General features: G+C 43.8%; 1 protein-coding gene across 6 annotated transcripts in view; it reads right to left on the reverse strand.

The window, feature by feature from the left end:
* Positions 1 to 8,237: 8,237 nt before the first annotated feature.
* The window catches only part of CARD14 (caspase recruitment domain family member 14), an 86,799-nt gene continuing 73,947 nt past the window's right edge, over positions 8,238 to 21,089 (reverse strand). For 4 of the 6 annotated variants that reach the window (XM_069952255.1, XM_069952256.1, XM_069952257.1 and 1 more), the window contains 6 exons: positions 20,004 to 20,067; positions 17,986 to 18,076; positions 16,385 to 16,558; positions 15,009 to 15,130; positions 14,801 to 14,916; positions 8,238 to 9,947 (listed from right to left, as the gene is read on the reverse strand). In XM_069952255.1, coding sequence (XP_069808356.1) covers positions 9,740 to 9,947; positions 14,801 to 14,916; positions 15,009 to 15,130; positions 16,385 to 16,558; positions 17,986 to 18,076; positions 20,004 to 20,067 — 775 coding nt within the window. In that variant the 3' untranslated portion in view covers positions 8,238 to 9,739. Of the gene's footprint in view, positions 9,976 to 14,800; positions 14,917 to 15,008; positions 15,131 to 16,384; positions 16,559 to 17,985; positions 18,077 to 20,003; positions 20,068 to 21,089 lie in introns of those variants that run through there. The other 2 variants (XM_069952259.1, XM_069952260.1) reach the window with 2 other exon arrangements.

Here is a 21,089-nt window from a genome sequence, read left to right on the forward strand (position 1 = left end):
CCTCAGCAGTGACTAGAGATGAGCGAACTTATAAGTTCAGGTTCACACAAACCTAAAAACTCACTATTTGAATGCTGATGGTTGGAGAAGATGGATGCATAGGCTGCATTCATCTTCAGCCACTAGGATTCAATTTCCAGGCATTCAGGTTTGCACGAACTGTAAGTCTGTAACTCCACCAATCTCTAGCAGTGACCATATAGAGGTAGAGATTCAGCTGTATACAAGATCTATAGTCCTTACCAGTGGATTATAATAGGACTGTTTCGGGCGGTAGCCCGGGGCCCCGAGCTCCTGAGGGCCCCATGGCCACCCAAAAAGACTTATAATTTCAGTGGTGTATTGTCTCCTGGCAACAGTTCTGTCATTATTTGCAAAAAAGTCAGTTTTTTTACCGCAGTTTTGCACAAATCAGGGTATCATGACATTATCTATCCTGTACTATGAGCATCAAACTAGTGCTGCCATAGTTACAGAGGGGTTGGGGGGCCCCGGCTTGGTGAACAGCCCGGGGCCTATAGTAAAGTTAATCCGCCCCTGGGCCTTATACGTGATTATAGTGCAGTTACATCCAGTGACTTACATGGGACGTCTTCCCTACTTCTCTCTGACGTTTTTGCCAGTTGAAGTTGTTAGTCTTTGCCTGTCTTTTTCATCTGGCTTAGATCATGAAGAGTTCTACCGCCATGAACCGTCTCCACAGAATCTGCCAGACAAACATTTTAGGCTACTTGCTTCAGCATCATCCTCAACTTATACAAACTCCCCATGTGTATTGCTTCACACAATAACAGTATCCCTCTGTGTCCCCATATAGTATTAGGCCCCCTCTGTGCTGTCTCCGTAGTATTAGGCCACTCTTCTATACTCCCCTACAGTAATTATGCACCTCTGTGCCCCATATAGTAGTTAAGCCAACCCCTGTGCTCCCCTATATTAGATAGTGTATAATGCCCACATAGTATAGACCCCATAGTGTATAGCTCCCTCATAGATTATAGCTTCCTGGCTGTCCCTACAGAGTGTATAGTCTCCACCCCCCACCCCACCCCAGCATAATTTAGCCCCCACAGTATATAGCTCACTCATAGTATAGCCTGCACATACAGTATAGCCTCCTGGCTGCCCCCACATAGTGTAGCCCCCACAGTGTATAGCCCCCATATACAGTACAGCCTCCTGGCTGCCCCCACATAGTGTATAGTCTCAACACCTCCCCCCCCCCCCCCCCCCACACACACAGTGTAGCTTCCTAGTGATGTCATGATACCAGAATTTTAAGTTCGATACCGATACCATCTTTTTAATTTTGATACTAAATACCATTTCAATACTTGATAAAGGTTGAAAAAAGCACTTAAAATACAGCACACTACAACTCCCAACATACCTTCTTGTGCACAAGAAGGTAAGCTAGGAGTAGTAGTTGTGCAGCAGCAACCTCCCGACACAACAACTCCCATCATATCTCCTTGTGCACTGCAACCCCCAGCATACCTCTTTGTGCACAAGAAGGTATGATGGGAGTTATAGTTGTGCAGCAGTAGCCTCCCGAGACAACAGCAACTCCCAGCATACCTCTTTGTGCATTACAACTCCAAGCATACCTTCTGCTGCACAAGGAGGTATGCTGGGAGGTGTAAGGCACAAGAAGGTATGCTGGGAGTTGTAGTGCTGGTGGAAGGCTTTTGCTGCAAAACTACAACTCCCAGCATATCTCCTTGTGCACTACAAATCCCAGCATACCTTCTTGTGCACAAGGAGGTAGGCTGGGAGGTGTAAGGCACGAGAAGTTATGCTGGGAGGGAACTGGCTGGTGCAAGGGACTACAAGGTGCAGCGGCAGCTCCCGGGGGTGAAAGGATGGGGGGCAGGACTGGCAGGGTGCATCGGCGGCTCCCGGGGGAACGGCTGCACCGGCAGGGGGAAGGTTAGATGACTGCCGTCCGTAATATCACGGGCTGCAGTCTTTAGCAGTGGGGGCGGCTCCATATGTAACAGACTCCTGCAGCATATGGAGCAGCTCGGGAGGGATTAATTGCCGCTGTCAGGCAAGCTATCGCTGTGTGCCGGCTATTTGAATTTGGCGCTGCTGGGAGCGGACAGTACGCAGGGCTGAGGAGCTGGGGCAGCATAGAGAACATGGCTGGAGCTCAGCTAGCTGCCAGCCATGTTCTCTGCGCTATACTTTATGTTAAGCTGCACTATTATTAAGTATCGATACCAGGAAATCCTGGTACCAAACCGTTTTTTTGCCCAGAATATCGATAGTAGTATCGATATTTGGGTGCATCTTGCATCACTAAAGCCTCCACAGTGTAGCCTCCTGACTGCCCCTACATAGGGCCCTATTACACCAACAGATTATCTGAAAGATTTTTTTTTAAGCCAAAGCCAGGAATGGATGTGAAAAGAGGAGAAATCTCAGTCTTTCCTTTAATACCTGTTCTCTGTTTATCGTCCATTATCTGTCAGATAATCTGTTGGTGTAATAGAGCCCATAGTGTGTAGTCTTCAACCCCCCTCCCCCACATAGTATAACCCCCACAGTGTATAGCCTGGGGCTATACACTGTGGGGGCTACACTATGTGGGGTGTGGAGACTGTACACTATGCGGGGGCAGCCAGAAGGCTATACTGTATGTGAGGGCTTTTAGGCCCCACATACAGTATAGCCTCCTGGCTGCCCCCACATGATATACAGTCTCCATACACCCACTCACATAGTGTAGCCTCCCACATAGTGTGTAGTCTTCACTCCCACAGTATAGCCCCCTCTGTGTATAGCCTCCTGCGGCCCCCCCCCCCCACACACACACATACACAGTGTGTGGTCTTCACCCCCACCCCCACAGTATAGCCCCCTCTGTGTATAGACTTCTGCCCCCCCCCAACATAGTGGAATTAGTTGACGAACTGGGGGCAGCCATACACCCCCTAACATAGTACTAGCCCCCACAGTGTAGTGGCAGCCCCCACTTTTTAATCATGAGGCAGCTCACCCCACTACTCAGCTGCACTCCTCTTCACACTGGGAGACATCATGTGACAGGGATGAGAACCGTCCTCATTGGTCATAAGGATCCTCCACATTAGGACACAGGAGGAGGAGCAGATATGACTGCCGCTGCGGGACACGCGACTGGTCCGCCCGGCGACATGTGAGGCCCACGTGGGGGGGGTTTCACTAGTGGCAACGGGAGGGGGAAATTGGCTACAGAGGGTGCTCCTGCCCTGGCGAGGCCCCGGGCGGATTTGTCTCCGGGGGGGTGGGGGTGTTTGCTGTCAGAAGTTAGGGGCCAGAGCCTGCAGCAGCTTCAGCTTCAGAGCTGATGCTGATGCAGGCTAGGGGGATATGAGGAGAGCGCTGGCGTCTGGTGGTATGTGAGCGCGCAGGCAGCGCTCGGCAGCCACAGGAGGCAGAAGAATACAGTATTACATTTTTTTTTACAGAGACTGCAATTGCGCCCCCTGTAATTGGCCACTAGATGGCGCCCTAGGCCATCGCCTACCCTTTGTCCCGGCCCTGAATGGTTTACTAACCTAGGAGTTTTAGTGGTGAGTACTGATAGAACCAAATGGAGCTCTAATAGTTTCAAGAACAATGCAATCTTTAAAGGGAATCTGTCAGCTATAATTCATATTCTAAACTGCTGACACTATTAGATACTTTTAGGAGACAAAATGTACCTATTATGTATCAAGCTGTGTTTTCAGTGTCAAAGAGGCCTTTCCATGCTCCTAATATGCAGCAATGTCTCCTTTCTCCCCTCCCTGGTTGATTGACACTTAGAAGTTGGAAGCTGAGTTCCAAGCAGGATCAAATATGGGGGGGGGGGGAGGCGAGTAGGTATTACAGCGTGATGCACTTTAGCAGTTCAGAAAAAGCCTCTTTGACTTTTTATACTATACAATAAAACCATTTTTCTTTGTTATAGAAGCACAGACTGATGAATATTTGAAAGTAGGGCTGGGCGAGTAATCAAATTATTAATGGTTTGATATTTTTTTTAAAAATCGAAAATCTTATTTCGAAAAATAAAACACGGGACTTCTTTGCCATCAGATGCAGGAGGACAGCAGTGCAGAAGTGATAAAGCTGATATGTCCTCTGTCCTGCTACTTAACCTTTTCTGTGTTGCAGCATATAAATCATGCAAAGTTCATTTACATGCTGCAACACTGAAAGGGTTAAATAGCAGAACATGTCAAGTATAAATATGAGGGACTCAGTGTGGAGGTGAACTTTGTGTCACTTACTTGCTGCAGCACAGAAAGGGTTAAAGGGGTTGTCCGGCGATAAAAAATTATTCACAGAATAACACACATTACAAAGTTATACAACTTTGTAATGTATGTTATGTCTGTGAATGGCCCCCTTCCCCGTGTTTCCCCCCACCCACGCTAGACCCGGAAGTGTGGTGCATTATACTCACCGCATGTCGTGTCGTCCATGGTCTCCGATCGTCAGCAGTGACGTCTTCTTCGTGAGTCCGGCGGATCTTCCCGAGTGCCGGCAACCCTCTGCAGCGTCATCCGAAGCTCAGCCGCGATTGGCTGAGCATAACTGTGCTCAGCCAATCGCGGCTGAGCGGCTGATGACGCGGCCACGTCATCAGCTGCTCAGCCGCGATTGGCTGAGCACAGTTATGCTCAGCCAATCGCGGCTGAGCTTCGGATGACGCTGCAGAGGGCGGCCAGCACTCGGGAAGATCCGCCGGACTCACGAAGAAGACGTCACTGCTGACGATCGGAGACCGTGGTCGGCATGTGAGAGGTAATGTATAGCGCACCACACTTCCGGGTACACGGGTGGGGGTGGTGGGACACGGGGAAGGGGGCCATTCACAGACATAACATACATTACAAAGTTGTATAACTTTGTAATGTGTGTTATTCTGTGAATAATTTTTTATCGCCGGACAACCCCTTTAAGTAGCTGATAAAGCACTCAGACCTCAGTTGTCTTTCTATTTCCAGCTGTGTGGCTGGAAACAGTTGGTGCCTCATCTCCTCCAATTCTCAGCAGGAGATCCTGGTCTTTCCTGCTGTCTGACCTTGTTTCCTCTGGACAGAAATCTCTCCCCTGTAGCAGGTACCCTCTCCCAGCAAGTGACTGGCTCATACATTGTGTGGTTGTGTAGCTATGCTCCGGTAGATACTCCACTGGCATGGCAGGAGGGGAGAAGATGTTACATCCGATGAAATCAACCAGCCTTAGGGCCCTATTCCACCGGACGATTATCGTTCAGATTATCGTTAAATCGTTCGAATCTAAACGATAATCGTTCGGTTGAAATGCAGTTAACGATTAACGACCGAACGAGAAATCGTTGATCGCTTTATAAGACCTGGACCTATTTTTATCGTTGCTCGTTCGCAAATCGTTCGCATTGAATAAGACATCGTTCGGTCGTTTGCAATAGATACGAACGCAATAGCAAATAAATAGCAAAGAAAAACGCAATCACGATCATAAGTAACGATCATTATAAGTAACGATCATTATCATTCCATGGAAATGACTGAACGTTTTCAGGTCTTTCGCAATAGCGGTCGTTTGAGATTGTTAATCGTTAATGATTATGCAAACGATAATTGTCCGGTGGAATAGGGCCCTTACTGTTCCAAATTATTATGAGGACCAACTAATATTAAAGGAGAACTCCAGGTAGAGGTTAAAAAAAATGAAACTTCTGCAGGAGCATAAAGCATTACTTACCTATCTATTCCAGTTTTGTAACTACCAAAAATCCATTTGTTTTGGGGGGTTTTGTTCTGTTTTGTGTTTCTGCTCTTCCTGGTTTATCAGTTGTACACAGTACTACAGGTTCCAGAATGCAATGCTTTCCCTCAGCTGTTCATCACAGTCCTTTACTCTGCCTATTCCCTGCCCATAGCTGTTGCAGAACATCTAGGCTGTGTTCACACATTGCAGTTTCATTGTGTTACTGAATTATTTGCAGTAATTTATGATTTCATTGTGGTCCCACACAGCACGCTGTATTCTCTACCTATAACACCACACAGCACACTGTATTCTCTACCTGTAACACCACAGAGCATGCTGTATAAAGTAAAGTATTTTTTTAATTTTTTTTCTTTTCATTTCCACGCACATATTATGATCAAGCATCTTTTATCTTTGAAGTTAAGCCCCACAATAAGGCTCTGATCCTCTCTGCCGTTTAGCATAATTTACTTGTGCTACTGCATCATTTTTGTGAATACACTGCAGTACTGCAATGACACTCCAACATGTGTGAACACAGCCTTAATTTCACTGCACACTTCTGCTCAATTAGAGAAATCAGTGCAACACCTGCTTCTGGCTTGTCAGAGATGGTGAATCACTCAGGGGATTGGGGGATCCAGCCAAGCCTCCTGGGAGATCACGCTCTGCCCCCTGTCTGCATCATCAGCCTGATCTCAGCAAACACAATGTGAGACAGAGGCATGGAAGATTTGTCTCCTAAGGGGGGGGGAGAGCAGAAGGAGCAGAAGATAAAGTGGATTTGCACAGGGGCCATTTTTTTCACTTCCCGGATTTCTATTAGCTACCAGTATGTCAGAACCGTACAGATACGGTAATACATTGTATAGACGCATATATTTATCTTTTAATGTACTTTTAATAGAAAACAAGTTATTCTTATCCAGAGTTCCCCTTTAATAATAGTACATCAGATCACATGACCCCATCTGTGTTCCCTTTCTGGTGTTTCACAAAAATCAAAGCAGAGTGGAGACAGAATTGAAAATTTCAATTTTATTCAATCTATTCTGTAGTCCAGCAAATGTTATGAAATGCAACTTAACATTTTTCCTCCTAATTGTGACATTTTTAGAAATATTCTGCATGTGGCCCTTGAATGCTATATTTCAAACATAGAGGAGCACCTAGTGGATTTTGGGACTACCGTTTGTTCAGGATATATTATAGCAATCACATCCAATTAAAGATTTTTTCACCATTGGAGATCTGTGAGGGCTTGTTTTTTGTGGGATGAATTTATATTTTTTTGTACCATTTTGGTTTACAGTATACAAGTCCTTCTCAAAAAATTTGCATATAGTGCTAAAGTTCATTATTTTCCATAATGTAATGATAAAAACGCAGCAAGGAGACTCGCTGCAGATACGGCAAGTGGGTTTGTACCCTAAAGGTATTCACCATGTCGTACAAATGAGAAGTTGAATACCTTACTTATATACTTTTTTAAAATGTTTTTTTTTTTGTGCATTGCCATATTCTGAGTCTTTTTTTTTTTTTACATTTTTCCACTGACCTTGTTTTTTGCAGGATTCATCTGCATTTTCACTGGTGCTAGGCTATGTTCACACAGTATTCTTTTTTTGACAAGAATGGCCATTGTTGTAAAAAAAGAATACATTGTGTTCAGTCCTATGAGGAACATCAGCCACTGTACATACAATGTATTGCACAAAAGCCACTGTTCACCTACGGGTGTGGAGATAATTGACATGTAAATTATTTCCGTCCAGCAGACTGAACAACGGCCGTTTTTTACAGTCTGTTGACACAATGTATGGCTGTTCTCACGGCCGTACATTGTACTGAGGTCAATGGCTAATTGAATTGCAGTCACACAAAAAGGTGCCTGCAATTCAAATTACCATTCATGCAGGGGCTGCCATATCACTTTGCGATCGTTTCACAGAATAGAGGGAGGGAATGGAGGGAGATTTCTCCCTCTGCCACCTTGTTACATGCTGCAGTCACAATAAGCAGCATTTAAAGGGTTAACTGTTAGGATTGTTCTGCAGCTACAGTCCTGACAGTTGCTGTGTGTCCCTGTTATGAGTAACAGCTGGGATCCAGCACAGGTGACACCAGCACATTAGGTAGTGGCAGTTATGCAGAATGCATAGATGTACAGAAGTATGTGTTAAAGTGTTACTGTCACCCCCCCTTACTCCCCTTTATTCTTCGCACAATCCACATGGAAAATCGGCTCCATCTCCGAGGTGGGTAGAGTGGCCAACTGCCATGAAGCCATACCTAGGTGGCACTGTCCACCAATGAAATTAAAGTGACACCCCATTTCTATATAAGGACTTCTTTACACAGCTGTAAAGCCTAAATTCTGCAGTCTTCATACTTTACTTTATAATAGGTTTCTTGGTGCTTGCTCCAGTAAAAAAAATGCTTTTTATCGTTGGTGGACTGTGCCACCTGGGCGGGGCTTTATGACCACTGTGCCACTTTGCCCTGGCCACATTGGTTCTGCAGGCCCCTCCATAATGTCAAGTGTATAGGTCCCGCCCCCTTGTCAGCCATTGGAATGAAACAACCTAGAGGGGGTGGGGCCTAGACCTCTAGGCCGGCCATTTCAATGGCCACCGAGCGGGCGAGCCTAGACACCAAAGACGTCATGGAGGGGCCTACGACACTGATGTGGGCGGGGTGAAGTGGCACGGCGGACGTGAACACCCGTCCAAGTGGCACAATCCACCAACGATAAAAAGCATTTTTCACTTGACCAAGTACCGAGAAATCTATTAAATCTATTATAAAGTATACAAAGGTATACAAACTTCGGAATTTAGGCTTTACAGCTATTATAATGCACAGCTGTGCTTCTGAATCTTGGCTTCACACTGCTGTTATAATGCACCTGCACTTACACTCAGCTATACACACTGCTGCTATAATGTGCCTGCACTTACACTCAGCCATTCACACTGCTGTATAGAAAAGTCTCTGTCACTGTCCTCCTGCACAGCTCATTCATTCTCGCTTCCTGATTGGTCCATGCTGAACACCCCCCCTTTCCCACTGCTGTCATGTGACCACTCACAGACCTTTGACAGCAGCTCTGCTTCTCAATTCTAGCCTGTTGAACTACTCTACTGCTGCTGTTTTTTCAGGTTCATGCACTTACTATACGTTATACTCCACATGTTGATTGCTATACGGTAACTTATAATATGACATATTCAGCTGTTTTAATTGTTATTTCATTTGTTTTACATGGTATTTAGAATTTTTTTTAATTATTATTTTTTGGGGGTGGAACCAATTGTCCACATTCCAATGATTTCTTATAGGAAAATTTGCTTTGGTTTAAGAGTGGATTTTGATTACAAGCACAGTCCCGGAACGAATTATGCTCATAATCCAAGGCACCATTGTATATCAAAAGTGCAGCATCTAAGCTTGTGCGTGGTGCACAGGACCACAGAAAGAGTGAGGGGGTGAAAGTATCACTTTAAGGCACTGCATCATACATGTATGGAATTATTTATTACTTTACTGAAAGAGTAGTAGATGCTTGGAACAAACCTCCAGCAGATGTGGTTGGTAAATGTAAAGTGACTGAATGTAAACATGCCTGGGATAAACATATATCTATCCTAAGATAATAATAATAAAAAAAAAAAGGGCAGACTATGTGTTCATTTTCGTCTAACAATCTTCAATATTTCTATGCATTCTGTATTAGGGAATTAAAGTGTATGTTTAATCTTGCTATCGGAAGCTCAGTCTCCCCTTCTCTCATGTCCTGAACAATCTTCTACGCTGATTTATTACCAAATAAACTTTTATTTGGCCATAAAAACATTTTTAATACTATAAATTTTAAATAAAATTTTACAGTAAAATCTGTACATTTTAAGAATAAAATAAAATAGTGTATTTAAAGGTGTCAACAATGAAAATAATATGGTTAACTAATGACATGCGCCACTTTCCTTTACACTCTTCTTTTTTAAGATTAGCAAGGTTGATTTTCTAACCAAATAATTCGCTTTTGTTCATCCAAGATTGCATCCTTTACTGCACAAAGTAGAGAGTCTGTGTCACTCCAGCTATCAGGATACACAGTGCTGTACAAACAGGGCAGGGAATCCAGCTCCGCTTCCTCCCTCTGAGCGCACTCCAGTAACAGGTCTTCACATTTTCCCCACCACTGCCGTGTTTTTCTACAAAAAGATTCAGGAAGAGCTATCACTGTTGATACATGAAAAATACAAAGTACTTATATGCTGCATTTACACAGAACGATTATCGTTCAAATTTTCACGATAACGATCGCATTTGAGCGATAATCAGCTTGTGTAAACACAGCGAACGATTAAACGACAAGCGAAAAATCGTTCATTTTGATCTTTCAACATGTTCCCAAATCGTCGTTGGTCATTCGCTACAAATTCACCGATCGCTTAGTGTAAACAGTCTTTCACCGATTTACCCTGTGTGAGATATTAGGCTTAAGCGATCTTAAAACGATCATAATAACGAATTTTCCAAACGATATATTGTTCCGTCTAAACGCTGATCGTTATGAAAAACACATTGTTACTTTGAAATCGTTAATCGTTTGATCGCTCTGTGTAAGTGCAGCATAAGCTTATAAGATTACTACATCTATCGGACATTTCTACTGCCTACATAAGTGCAATAGTGGTGATTGTTTCTTTTTAAGGGTAAATTCATACGCTACGAATTCACAGCGAAATCCGCTGTGGATCCTATGCTGATGACTTTCAATGAGGATACATACTCGCAGCGGTATTTACATCCTACTGGAAGTATGTATGTGACAGCACCATTAACTCCCCCGTCGGTCGGAGCATACTTTACCTCCTCCCCGCTCCAGCTTACTTTGGGGGCTCTCGGCATCTTCACGTCCCATTCAGCCAATCATTGGCTGCGGCAGGGCAGCGCACTGATTGGATGAGTGGGACGTCAAGCCGAGAACCCCTGAAGCAAGCCAGAGCAGGGAGGAGGTAAAGTATGCTCCGACCGACGGGGGAGTTAATGGTGCTGTCACATACATACTTCCAGTAGGATGTAAATACCGCTGCAAGTGACAGCACCATTAACTCCCCCGTCGGTCGGAGCATACTTTACCTCCTCCCTGCTCTGGCTTGCTTCGGGGGTTCTCGGCTTGACGTCCCACTCATCCAATCAGTGCGCTGCCCTGCCGCAGCCAGTGATTGGCTGAATGGGACGTGAAGATGCCGAAAGCCCCCAAAGTAAGCTGGAGCGGGGAGGAGGTAAAGTATGTTCCAGCTGGCAGGGGGTTAATGGCGCTGCTACGTACACACTTTCAGCGGGATGTAAATCCCACAGCAAGAATGTATCCTCATAGGACCCGTAGTGGATTTTGCTGCAAATTTGCTGTGTAAAATCCGCTGCGGATCCGTCCGTGTGAATTTACCCTAAGGCTATGTTCACACATATTTCCATCAGTCTTTTTTAAACCAAAACCAGGAGTGTTTAAAAGCAGAAGCTGTTCACATCTTTCCATAATAGTTTTGCCCTGTCTGTTCCACTCCTGATTTTGGTTGAAAAATACCCAAAGACTAACGGAAACACTGTAAGGCTACAAACACACTTGGCGGGTCTGCAGCGAGTCTCCTTGCTGCGTATTTGCAGCGAGACTCGCTGCAGATCCCGGCCCTATACTTTCAATGTTAGACAAAATCGCAGCAGGGATGTACATCCCTGCTGCGAGTATGTCCCCAGCCCGCCCCGTTAACCCCCCGTCCGCCGGAGCATATACTTTACCTAATCCCGGCTCCGGCTTGCTTCGGCGGTTCCCGGAGTCTTCAGCAAGCCGGAGCCGGGATCAGGTAAAGTATATGCTCGCTCCAGTGCCCGCCCGCAGCCCCGGACGTCTGATCACCCCCCCGCAGCCCCGGCCATCTGATCACCCCCCCGCAGCCCCGGCCGTCTGATCACCCCCCCCCGCAGCCCCGATCGCCCACCTGCAGCCGGGTCTGCAGGGGAGCGATCGGGGCTGTGGGGGGGTTTGATCAGATGGCCGGGGCTGCGGGTGGGCGATCGGGGCTGCGGGGGGGGGAGGGATCAGACGGCCGGGGCTGCGGGCGGGCGATCGGGGCTGCGGGGGGGTGATCAGACGGCCAGGGCTGCCGGGGGGTGATCAGACGGCCGGGGCTGCGGGGGGGTGATCAGACGGCCGGGGCTGCGGGGGGGTGATCAGACGGCCGGGGCTGCGGGCGGGCACCGGAGCGAGCATATACTTTACCTGATCCCGGCTCCGGCTTGCTGAAGACTCCGGGAACCGCCGAAGCAAGCCGGGATCAGGTAAAGTATATGCTCCGGCGGACGGGAGGTTAACGGGGCGGGCTGGGGACAAACTCACAGCAGGGATGTACATCCCTGCTGCGATTTTGTCTAACATTAAAAGTATAGGGCCGGGATCTGCAGCGAGTCTCGCTGCAAATACGCAGCAAGGAGACTCGCTGCAGACCCGCCAAGTGTGTTTGTAACCTTAGTGAACATGATTAACCCCTAGACGACCCTGGACGTAGGGTTACGTCATGGAAGTCTGTCCCAAGACGACCCTGGACGCTTCATAGCAGGTGGGGGCCGGCTGCAGTGAGCAGCCGGGACCTCACCGGTAATGACACGCTGCAGCGATCGCGCTGCTGGGTGTCATTAACCCCTTAAACGCCGGCGTTTAAGTGCAAGTGACAGGGGGGTCCCGATCGTTGAAACGGACCGCCGGAGGTCTCTTACCTGCCTCTGTGCGGTCCGATCGGCGATCTGCTGCACTGAGACTGCACAGGCAGGCTCATTGAGCAGATCGCCGATAACACTGATCAATGCTATGCCTATGGCATAGCAATGGTCAGTGTAAAAATCCAAGTACTGGATGTAAAAGTCCCCCAAAGGGACTTCAAATGTGTAAAAAAAAAAAAAAGTTCAAAACACTATTACACTACCCCAAAACCACTCCCCCAATAAAAGTTGAAATCACCCCCCTTTCCCATAATATAAATAAAACATATAAAAATAAATAAATAGATAAACATATAATATACCGTAGCGTGCGTAATTGTCCGATCTATTAAAATATGACAAGCGTCATTGCGAACGGCGTACACGAAAAGAGGGGAAAAAGTGCGCGGATTACCGATTTTATGTTACATTATATATTTTAAAAAATCAATAAAAAGTGATCAAAACGTCCGATCTTCACAAATATGGTATTAATAAAAACTAGAGATCATGGCGGAATAAATGACACCCCATACAGCCCCGTAGGTGAAAAAATAAAACCGTTATAAGTGTCACAATAGGCCCATTTTATTAATATTTAATTGCCAAAAAAAAAGGATTTCATAAAAAAATATATATATATAACATTAGAGAATCTGTGTAACCTGCATATGGTTGTGTTCGGGCTGACCTATAGAATAATAGTGTCATGTCGCTGTTACCATATAGTGTATTACGTAGACACAGGAACCCCCCAAAAGTTACCATATTGCATTCTTTTTTACGATTTCACCTATTTATATCTTCATAAATAATATATTTGGAATTCCATCATACATGTTATGGTAAAACGAATGACGCCACTACAAAGTACAACTATTCCTGTAAAAAACAAGCACTTACATGGCTTGTAGATAGAAAACTGAGAGTGCTAGAGCTCTTAGAAGGGGAGGAGGGAAAAAACGAAAACACTAAGATCAAAATTTGCACGGTCCACTGGGTCATTTTGGGCCTGGTCCTCAAAGGGTTAAGCGCAATAGCATCAAACGCTTCGATCTGTATGTTTGCACCTTAGTTTTTTAACTAGAAAAATTAAAGTTATGTTTTAACTATCACCATTCGGAGTGCTGGAGTCCTCACCTGTGGTTCACACTTAATTTATGTGTAAACACAGCCTTAGGCTGCGTTCACACTACGTATATTTCAGTCAGTATATTTCAGTCAGTATTGCAACCAAAACCAGGAGTGGATTAAAAACAAACAAAGGATCTGTTCACACAATGTTGAAATTGAGTGGATGGCTGCCATATAACAGAAAATAACTGCCATTATTTCAATATAACAGCCGTTGTTCTAAAATAACAGCAAATATTTGCCATTAAATGGCGGCCATCCACTCAATTTCAACATTCAACAGATCCTTTCTGTGTTTTTAATCCACTCCTGGTTTTGGTTGCATTATGAGGACCACAATACTGACTGAAATATACGTAGTGTGAACCCAGCTAATTATGGTGCGTTTACACAGAGATTTATCTGACAGATCTTTGAAGCCAAAGCCAGGAACAGACTACACAGAGAACAGGTCATAAAGGAAAGACTGACATTTCTCCTCTTTTCAAATCCATTTCTGGCTTTGGCTTAAAAAATCTGTCAGATAAATCTGTCTGTGTAAACGCACTATAAGACTGGCGTATCAAATGCTGCTCTTAATGGGGTACTCTGGTTAAGAAAGATTTAACCCTGTTCAATCCCCATCTATAATCTAAGCTTATTTGTATTAGGCTTCTATTTTATGAATTGGAACTCCCTGAAACTGCTGAAATTCCTCACTTTATGGTCCACTCTGTCTTGACTGTTCTGTCCTCCCCCTCCATTCAGAAAGAAATCCCATGATCTTTAACTCTTCTGTTGTCAGGTAAGCTATAACACCTCATCTGTAACCCCACCCACCACTGACATCACACCAATCAGTGGTCACCTGGCCAAGGGTAGGAAAACAGTTTCTCCTGAGTAGTATAGGGTAAAGAGGACACAGTTGTTTAATCTCTCTCTTTCTCTAATCTACCTATGTAGATGTATAGAAAGAGTGAGAACCGGGTGCAGTGTACTGCCATGCACTTCCTCCACCCAAATGTGAACTGACTAAGAAATATCTGACGTTGGTCAGTAAAGCTGGGGAAGGACATTTAGTAATTGCAGGCCAGCATGACCATCGCTGTACCAGCTATTGAAGTGTGTATCTACCATTCATAACAGTATACTGCTAAAGTTAATTTGTGGACATACAACAAAAGATACTTACTTTAATTTTTTAGTATTCTTTTCATTTAGTGGGATATGTAATATGATAGGATATGTTCCAACACGAATTAGAGCAGATAAACAGGAGAGTCCAAGTTCTAAAAGGCAGTGTGCATTCTGCATTATAAAAAAAAGAATAAAAATATAATATGACATCTATTGAGGACAGTAGTATTTTTTTTTACTGATAATTATAGCCATTGACTCACCTGCTGGGCTACTGCTTCAACATTTTGTCTAGTGAAACAGCAGCGTGTGACTTCTCCCTCCTTTTCACCTATAATGTCTCCACGCTGGTATCTTGTGGCATATTCAGCATCTGTCAAGCACTCTAAAATGACAATGTATATTTTGATGAGAAAATGTGAACATATGAATATAGCATTCCAGTGAATTTATGTTAAAGAAGCTTTAAAATAAAAAAGAAACCATACTCTCTTGCCTCAATCCCCCACCATAAGTGCATGCTCCCTGTTCTCAGGTGCTTCCTGGTTCTTTTGACATGCTGTACCTACAGGACTCCCCAATCACTGGCTGCAGTTTGTTGTTTTTTTTTTGTGTGGTATTTTTTTCACATTGTTTAGCATGCTTAAAGGAGCATCACTTTTTAAATTTATTATTTGATAAGCAAAGTTAGACAAATTCCTAATTTACACTAATTATGGGAAATGCACATATAGTGCTAATTACCTCAATTAAGTAGATCAGGCATGATTTCACTCCATATACTTTCTACATAGACTTCTACTTCTATACTTATGCATGCACTGCGCCCCCTGCTGGACTCTTCAGGTATATCGACGGGGTCATGATGTCAATTTTTTTGGGGGAAATTGAAGCCTGCCTGATCTACTAAATTGAAGGAAATAGCATTATATGTGCATTTCCTATAATAAGTGTACATTAGGAATTTGTTGAGCAGGGTCCAGATACCTAAATGGAAAGAGCTTAGGGGAGATGCTGGACTATCGACCTTTATACCTGCATGGCGGAGTCTGACAATGTAGAATTAGACCTACACTGTAAGTAATAAGTCAAGGGGAACAGATGCAGACTCAGCTTAGTGCAAAGTATGGATTGTTGAATGCCATATAGCAATGCCTCCTGCTCAGCCCAAGGAGGGCCGCGGCTGTATAGCCAGTACCGCTTCCTAATATGCACCCTTAAGGCCCTATTCCACCAACAGATCTGACGACAGATTATCTGCCAAAGATTTGAAGCCAAACCCAGGAGTGGATTTGAAAAGAGGAGAAATCCAGTCTTTCCTTTACGACCTGTTCTCTGTTTATAGTCTGTTCCTGGGTTTGGCTTCAAATCTTTGGCAGATAATCTGTCGTCAGATCTGTTGGTGGAATAGGGCCTTTAGGCTTCATGTTTGTAGGGAAAAATTGCTCTACTAAACATCATAAAGTGAAAGACAAATTCATATGCAGCAGACGGGACTCCATGTGCCACCACACACTTTTTGCACAGGCTTCTACTCTACAAGACTGTGTGTGACTATAGCCATGTAAAATGAGAATATCATAGGAAAATATACTGTATAATGTAGCATCAAATATTAATGAAAGTAAGTAGAAAATACCAGTGTCACACTTTATGAAGTCTTTATTGACACATAGTTTGTCGCTTAGAATTCTTCCAAGGATTGAAGGAACCAGAAGGACTGGACGAGGAACTCCAATCTTGTGGTGAGTTACCAGAGTGTATGGCATTAGTGTTAGGCAGCTTCTTCCCAGTGAGGAACTCGCAGTTGGTTCTTAAGAAATAGATATATACAGAAGAGATTAAACCAGTAATTCTTGTTTTGTTAATTTTTTATGCCGTTCACCATACGGTATAGTTAACATTTTGGGGAACATTTATCAAGATTGGCGTACTCGCTATTCTTAATTAAAGCCCTGCCCCTCTTTTCCTAAGTGGCATACACCTCTTAGTAAAGCCAGCTGGCACTACGCCTAGTGCAGGCATTGCGGGACACAGCTACACCTGTTCGGGAGCAGGTGTGGATTTGTATCATACTTTATTCCTGTGAGTGGGTGTAAATCATGATAAATTTGGTACGGGAGGATGCCACACCTCTTCCCCGCCTTTAGGCGAGTGGGGGTTACAGCTGGTGTATGCCAGGAAGAAGGCAAGAACCTGTGCTTTCCCCCTGGTGTACGCCAGGGGCACAACGTTGATAAGTCTCCCCTTTAACCTTCTTCCATTGGACTCGACTCTAAAATCCTCTGATAATGGATATAAATACTTCTTTATCAACTCTATTATTGTCTCTCAGTGTTCTAATGCCTGCCACTCTATTAACCTCTTAAGGACCCATGACGTGCCAGTACGTCATAAGCAACCTGGAACTTGAGGACCAATAACGTGGCAGTATGCCATTTAAGCCTAGGAGCTCTATAAAGCGAGTTCGGGAGCTGAGCTCATTAGTTTGTGTTTGAAGGCATCCATTAAAGAGAGTCTGACTGAGACAATGCTTTTTCTGAGGACAAATTCATGGATTTCTTATAATTAGTAGAGATGAGTGAACTGCTCGGACTTTTGGTCCGAAAGCAGTTCGCTCTCTCATCATGTCTTTGATCCAGGCAGCATAGTTGCGCTCACGGGAATATGCGGCCAGGATATTCCAGGGAATAGCTGTTGAATTCCCTGGAATATCCTGGCCGCATATTCGCGGGATCGCAACTTTGCAGCCGGGATCAAAGGCATGATAATAGAGCGCCGCTCATCCCTAATAATTAGGTGCATAACAACATTTTCCAGTTATTGCATATTTACAGGAATTTAACATTTTCGAAAACATTGATGGCCTATCCACAGGCTTTATGACTACCTACAGTCACCGTTAGTAGGGCAGGGTGGCCCTCTTCATGAGATAGGTACCAGAGGTGGGATCTGTATCTATCAGACATTTATGGTATATCCTTGCCTTAATGTCAACTTAGGGACAAACTATTTAAGACATTAAGCAACAGGGTGTCTTTTCTGTTGCATCCTGATACCATTGACCTGTATTGTACAAAAAATCATGTGGATCCTGTTCATAAACCCAAGTTTTCGACAAGTCTTTAGGTATTTTACTGTTCCATGTGCTAAAACACTGGGAAAAACAGCATTACCATGTTTACAAAAACAATAGTAAGTGGTGAAGGCATAAAAAAAGGAATGAATGGTCTACTGTACCTTCACATCGGCATGTGCCGCAATTTAGAGATGTCCAGAGTAAGTGAGAGCTACAACGATCAGTGCTGATGATACGAACATTCTTTTTAGGCTAGGGAGAAAATAATATATACTGTATAAAAAACTAAAAATTTATGTTCCCACATTCGTTGAAATGACAGCAGTTTTTATTGGATGGCAGTCATTTAATGATAACTATATGCCTTTAAATGACGGTCGTCCAATAAAAGCGGACGTCATTTTGACAGTCATAGCCTTAAAGGGGTTACTTAGGATTAGAAAAACTTTGCCACAGCACAACGCTTGTGTCTTGTTTGGGTGTGGTTTTGCAATTAAGCTCCATTCACTTTAATGGAACTACAAAACCACACACAAAGTGGAGACAGTGGTGCTGTTTCTGAGTTAAAGCGGCCATGTTTTTGAATAACCCCTCTCTCCTCAGATACAAATTTTGTATTGCATTTTCTTTTCTGGGAGCAATCTATCTATCTATCTATCTATCTATCTATCTATCTATCTATCTATGGGTGTTTTATCTATGGCAATTTATCCCCTGAATTTTTTCTTTTCATTATAAATTATGTGATTCTTTTATTACGACTACAGGATTTCTATTGAGGAATTCAAGGAAAATACACAATTAGTAGTAAAATGAAATACAAGCAAGTATATTATAGTTTACTTTGAAAAAGAGATGGGGAACTTTCGACCCTCCAGCTATTGCAAAACTACAATTCCCATCATGGCTGGACAGCCAAAGCTTTAGATTTGGTTGTCAAGGCATGATGGGAATTGTAGTTTTACAACAGCTAGAGGGCCAAAGGTTCCCCATCCCTGCTCTAAAACAATCCAGGAACAAAAGACCAATAACTACAATATAACTGTGCAGTTTGTGAACTGTTCGCATGCTGCTATGGCAAAAGTGTGTTCTGAGTGGAAAAATGTACAGAAGTGAACATTGGCTACAAAGGTGCACAAGGGTTACACACGTTAAAGCGACTGTACTCACAATCCGACCCCCCAAACCACTACCTTCGGATAGCTGCTTTTAATCCAAAATCTGTCCTGGGGTCTGTTCAGCAGGTTATTGTCCTAAAAAACAACTTTTAAACTTGCAGCCCTGTGCCCAACGGCTGGGGCTTAGATTGTGTATGCATTAAGCTTGCACCACCCCTCCGTCCCTCCTTCCCACCCTCTTCATCATTAGGAATGCCACTGGAACATTTTCTCCTGTCTGAACATTGCACAGGTGCCTTAACGACCCAGCCCATGTGACGTGCTAACACAGGTGAGGAATAGGAGAAAATCTGCCTGGAGCATTACTAATTATGAAGAGGGCGGAGAGGAGGGACAGAGAGGTTGTGCCAGCCTAATGCATACACAATCCAAGCCCCGGCCATTCAGCATGGGGAAGCCAGTTTAAAAGTAGTTTTTTAGGACAATAACTGCATCACCTGCAGAACTGACCCCAGGACATACTTGAATTAAAAGCAGCTATCTGAAGGTACAAGTGGTTTGGCGGGGTCAGATTCTTGGTACAGAGTCGCTTTAAGACACGTTACAGAGCAGCTCATCGCCAGAAAGAGCCAGGGGATTACTAGTCACGTGTCTAAAACAGCAGTTTTCGCAAACTCTTCTGTGTTTGGGATTTTAAAGCAAACGGATGGTCACTGCACCTCTGCTAATGAATTTGCATTGGCAGAAAAGTTTTACATTCGTCACAACAGTATGAGAATTGGACCTTCACTGATTAGTGCCAAGCAGTTCTTCCTGACACATTTTTCCTCTTTCTGTTAAACTCAACAGGAAAAACTGTTTTAGGCAGTGATATGTGCAAAACAGCACATATCACTGCCTAAAACAGTTTTAAACCACATTCAAAATAGTGTGTTTAATGTCTGTGTGAACATACCCTAAGTTTTATATAGTTTTTTGGGCAGTTTTTTTTAACTGTAAACAACCTCAAAAATGAACCTAGCCAAACAATTATGGCATCCATCATTTTCATTACTACTCACCATACGTGATATTCCATTTTGCCATGTCATTCGCTGGATTGATGTTATCAATTGCTGCTGAGCTCTATAATTTAAAAACAAAAATATATGAATAAAAAAGACACAGCCAAGCGGCTTTCACACATACGTTATTGGTACTTTGGTGTAGTTTTCAATGCCAAGGTCGCGACTTGCTTTAAACAACTGCATCAAAAAACTCGGTGAAAAAAGTATGTGTTCCAGCAGGTGCCGCACATGACCCGTGCCTCTATATATTCTCTATGGAGCTGCCGGAAAGAGCCAAGTGCTGTACTCTGCTCTCTCCTGCGGCTCCATACACTATGGAGCCGCAGGAGAGAGATGTACCTGTGGCTGTATTCAAAGGAGCCGGGGCTAATCTTGAGATCGCCAGGGGGTACAGAGGTCAGACCCCTTGCAAGCTTTTACTTGTCCCTAATCCTGTGGATACAGGACAAGTTTTTTTAAAGTTGGAAAGCCTCTTTTAATAACAGCTGAGGAATAATAAAATGTGTGTATTACCAGCCAGTTCCATTGATATCAATAATTTAAAAAAAAACAACACTTTTTTGGACTGTCTTTTGCATTGTAAAATGGGCAAACAATAGCTGTTTTTTTGGCACCATTGAATTATGTCAGATACCTATAACATTGCACTCCTACCTTCTCTTATTGTAAGAACTACAATGAAATAATTTTGAAAACTAAAAATATGACAGTGAGGACACTTAATATACAATATATATATATATATATATATATATATATATATATATATATATATATATAAAATATAATATAATATATATAATATTGTGGTGCAGCTATAGGGATCACATCCAAAGAATCCTAACAGGTTTAGCTTTAGAAGCCATCCAGTGGCATAGCTACCATAGAGGCAGGGAAGGCGGTTGCTATGGGGCTCGTGGAGGGAGGGGGCCCAAGGGAACATAAGAGCCTCCTGTGTCCTTTTGCTTAACCCCTTATTTACTGCAGTGTGTAAGTGACCCAGTGTTCTCTAACATGCTGCAACACAAAAAAGGGTTAATATAGAAGACCATTAGCTCTCTGCCTGACTACTCTAATAAC

Source organism: Dendropsophus ebraccatus, chromosome 14 (genome assembly GCF_027789765.1).
Source record: "Dendropsophus ebraccatus isolate aDenEbr1 chromosome 14, aDenEbr1.pat, whole genome shotgun sequence".
Lineage (NCBI taxonomy): Eukaryota > Metazoa > Chordata > Amphibia > Anura > Hylidae > Dendropsophus > Dendropsophus ebraccatus.